We start from the raw sequence: 2468 nt of genomic DNA, 5'->3' as shown, positions 1-2468 counted from the left end.
AGAGAAGGATTAGATAGTACTGGTTATACATCCATCAAAAATATATATAAATATATATAAATATATGAATATATATATATATATATATATATATATATATATATATATATATATATATATTATAATATATATATATATATACATACGTATGTATATATATACATATATATGAATATATAATATATATATATATATATATATATATATATATATACATATAAAGAACTTTATAATGTGTCTACTTGACAGAAAAACAGTACCTTTAATCTGCTAAAAAAAAAGTGTTGCAAATTTAGAATTAGATATACATTTAAAAAGTAAGAGACACGTAAAAAGTTTGTGGCCAAAACAAACGCATGAACAACAAGCAATGACCCAAAAGAAATACCTTACGAGATGCTATGAGTGAATAGATGAGATTATTGTAAAAGGATATAGCACCAAGCCAAAGAATTGTGTTTTAGGGGGTGCTTGATGGGTTAATCTGCAAACTAGGCAGAGTGGGTAGTCTGCCCTGTGCTTCTGTCACTAGAGTCGTCGACGTTTTGGGGATCGGGTGGAGACCGCTTGCCATTGGCGGGTTGTATCCTACTCTCGAAGAGCATGGGCGTGGTCTCAGATGAGCATGTGAACAGCGCCCTTAGAGCATCTCGGAACTCTGGGTGGCGAGAGGTGTAGATGAAGGGATTTGCACAGGAATTCAAGAATCCCAACACAGTTAGGGCGCGATGGAGGGCGCTCCCCCGGTAGGAGGGCGACAGGTAGCCGAGGTTGAAGCAGAGGTAGGCGATCTGGTTTGGCATCCAAGCGACGCAGTAGACAATGACCACGATCAGGAGCATCTTGATGACGCGATTGCGGGCGACGATGTGGAAGGAGGGTGCGGCATTCGATTTCTCCGCGCTCACCATATCGCCGTGACGCTTGGATTGGATGTTGAGGGATCGGACGATGACGATCTGCGTGATCAACATCGCACCGACGGGAATGACGAGTCGGATACCGAAGGCGTAGTAGGCTATCGCCGCTTTGCCCGCAGGCGTGATGGCAATCTGTGCGCAGTAGTGGATGTCGTCATCATAGACGATGATGAAGAAGGTATAGACACACTGTACGAGGCTGAAGAGCCAAGTAAAGACTACTATCATGGAAACCTTGCGCTCGCTGAAAGCGCGCGCGAAGTACAGAGGGTGCACAACGGCCACGTAGCGCTCGATGCATATGGCGACCAGCTGATACGTGGAGACTGTGATACAAAGCCAGAGTAAGAAGTTTGGGAACATAAACTTGCAGTACACGACTCCGAGGAACGACGGCGGCACGGTCTTCGCCCAGGGGATGGGGAAGAGAAAGACAGATGTGAGGAAATCGGAGATGGCGAGGGATCCGATTAGCGTATCAGTCGAGCGTTTGTTCTGAACGCGCGCGAATATGATGACGATGACGACACCGTTGCCGAGCACGCCAAGAAGTGAGGACAAGACCTGGCAGATTAGCCACCATGACCAACGAATACGGTACCAGGAAAAAACGATCTCTGAAGCGTCATCCGTGTCGGTTTCCGTGACAAAATCCCCAATTATCGTCGTACCCACATCTGGAAGCTCTGTGGGATACAACCCCAAAGCGCTATCTGATGCGTGTTCAATAGCTGGTTTGATCCTAGCTGTTGCTGTTGTTAATGCTGCTGTTGTTGGTGTTGCTGTTGGTGGCGGTGTTAGTGTTGCGTTGGATTCCATGAGACTAGTCGAACTTTGCTCATCGAACCCTTTAGTGGTCACCAGCAGAGACGTAACGACCACGAGAATCCGCAACACTTGGAGTATGTCACGTGACTTCATGATGTCATGTGACTCAATATCCTATTGAGACAGAGAATACTAGAATTCAGTGATACTGTCTGACGTTTGTCGCACCGTTTGGAGACTATTTTTTATTATTCTTTATTTGAATTTCGTTCAATTTCATATCACAAAATTCACGTTCACAGAAACAAAAACAAAACATTATACAAAGACAAACTGCATTATACACAAACATTGTACAAAATAATGTCAATCTTACATTATAGAAAGACAAAATGCACAGTATACACAAACATTTTGCAAAATAATGTCAATCTTACATTGTAACTCTTTTTTTAACCGAAGAAACGAATACCGTTTTTTTTTAACAGACATGATAGTTTGTTTTAAAAAAAACTGGGCATACTCCATCACTTGTTTCTTGAAAGAAAAAAATCGAGGCCATTTGCGAGAACACACAAGCACACGCACACACACCACACACACCACACACACACACCAACGTGCACCACCCCCCCCCACCCGCCCCTCTGCCTTCAGCCCTCAGGTTTCAGGTTGTATTCACACATGAATACTCACCAGTAACTGGTTTATGTGTAAATTGTCATCTTTTTCTCATACAATGAATACATAGGCCTACTAATGTGAAAGTGATGTGGAAGT

At 42.9% G+C, this 2468-nt stretch overlaps 1 protein-coding gene across 1 annotated transcript; it reads right to left on the bottom strand.

Moving 5' to 3' along the window:
• Window positions 1-491: 491 nt before the first annotated feature.
• Window positions 492-1841, bottom strand: LOC140245141 (galanin receptor 2a-like). Its single transcript, XM_072324741.1, has one exon. The coding sequence runs from the start codon at window positions 1839-1841 to the stop codon at window positions 492-494; it is 1350 nt and encodes a 449-aa protein (XP_072180842.1).
• Window positions 1842-2468: the final 627 nt, after the last annotated feature.

This window comes from Diadema setosum, chromosome 22, assembly GCF_964275005.1.
Source record: "Diadema setosum chromosome 22, eeDiaSeto1, whole genome shotgun sequence".
Classification (NCBI taxonomy): Eukaryota; Metazoa; Echinodermata; class Echinoidea; order Diadematoida; family Diadematidae; genus Diadema; species Diadema setosum.
The sequence above is the reverse complement of the archived record's forward strand: the minus strand, read 5'-3'. Positions and strand labels throughout refer to the sequence as shown.

What these genes read in the sequence shown, in the direction of transcription:
- LOC140245141 (XM_072324741.1), bottom strand. Translation starts at nt 1,841, where the DNA reads ATGAAGTCACGTGACATACTCCAAGTGTTGCGGATTCTCGTGGTCGTT.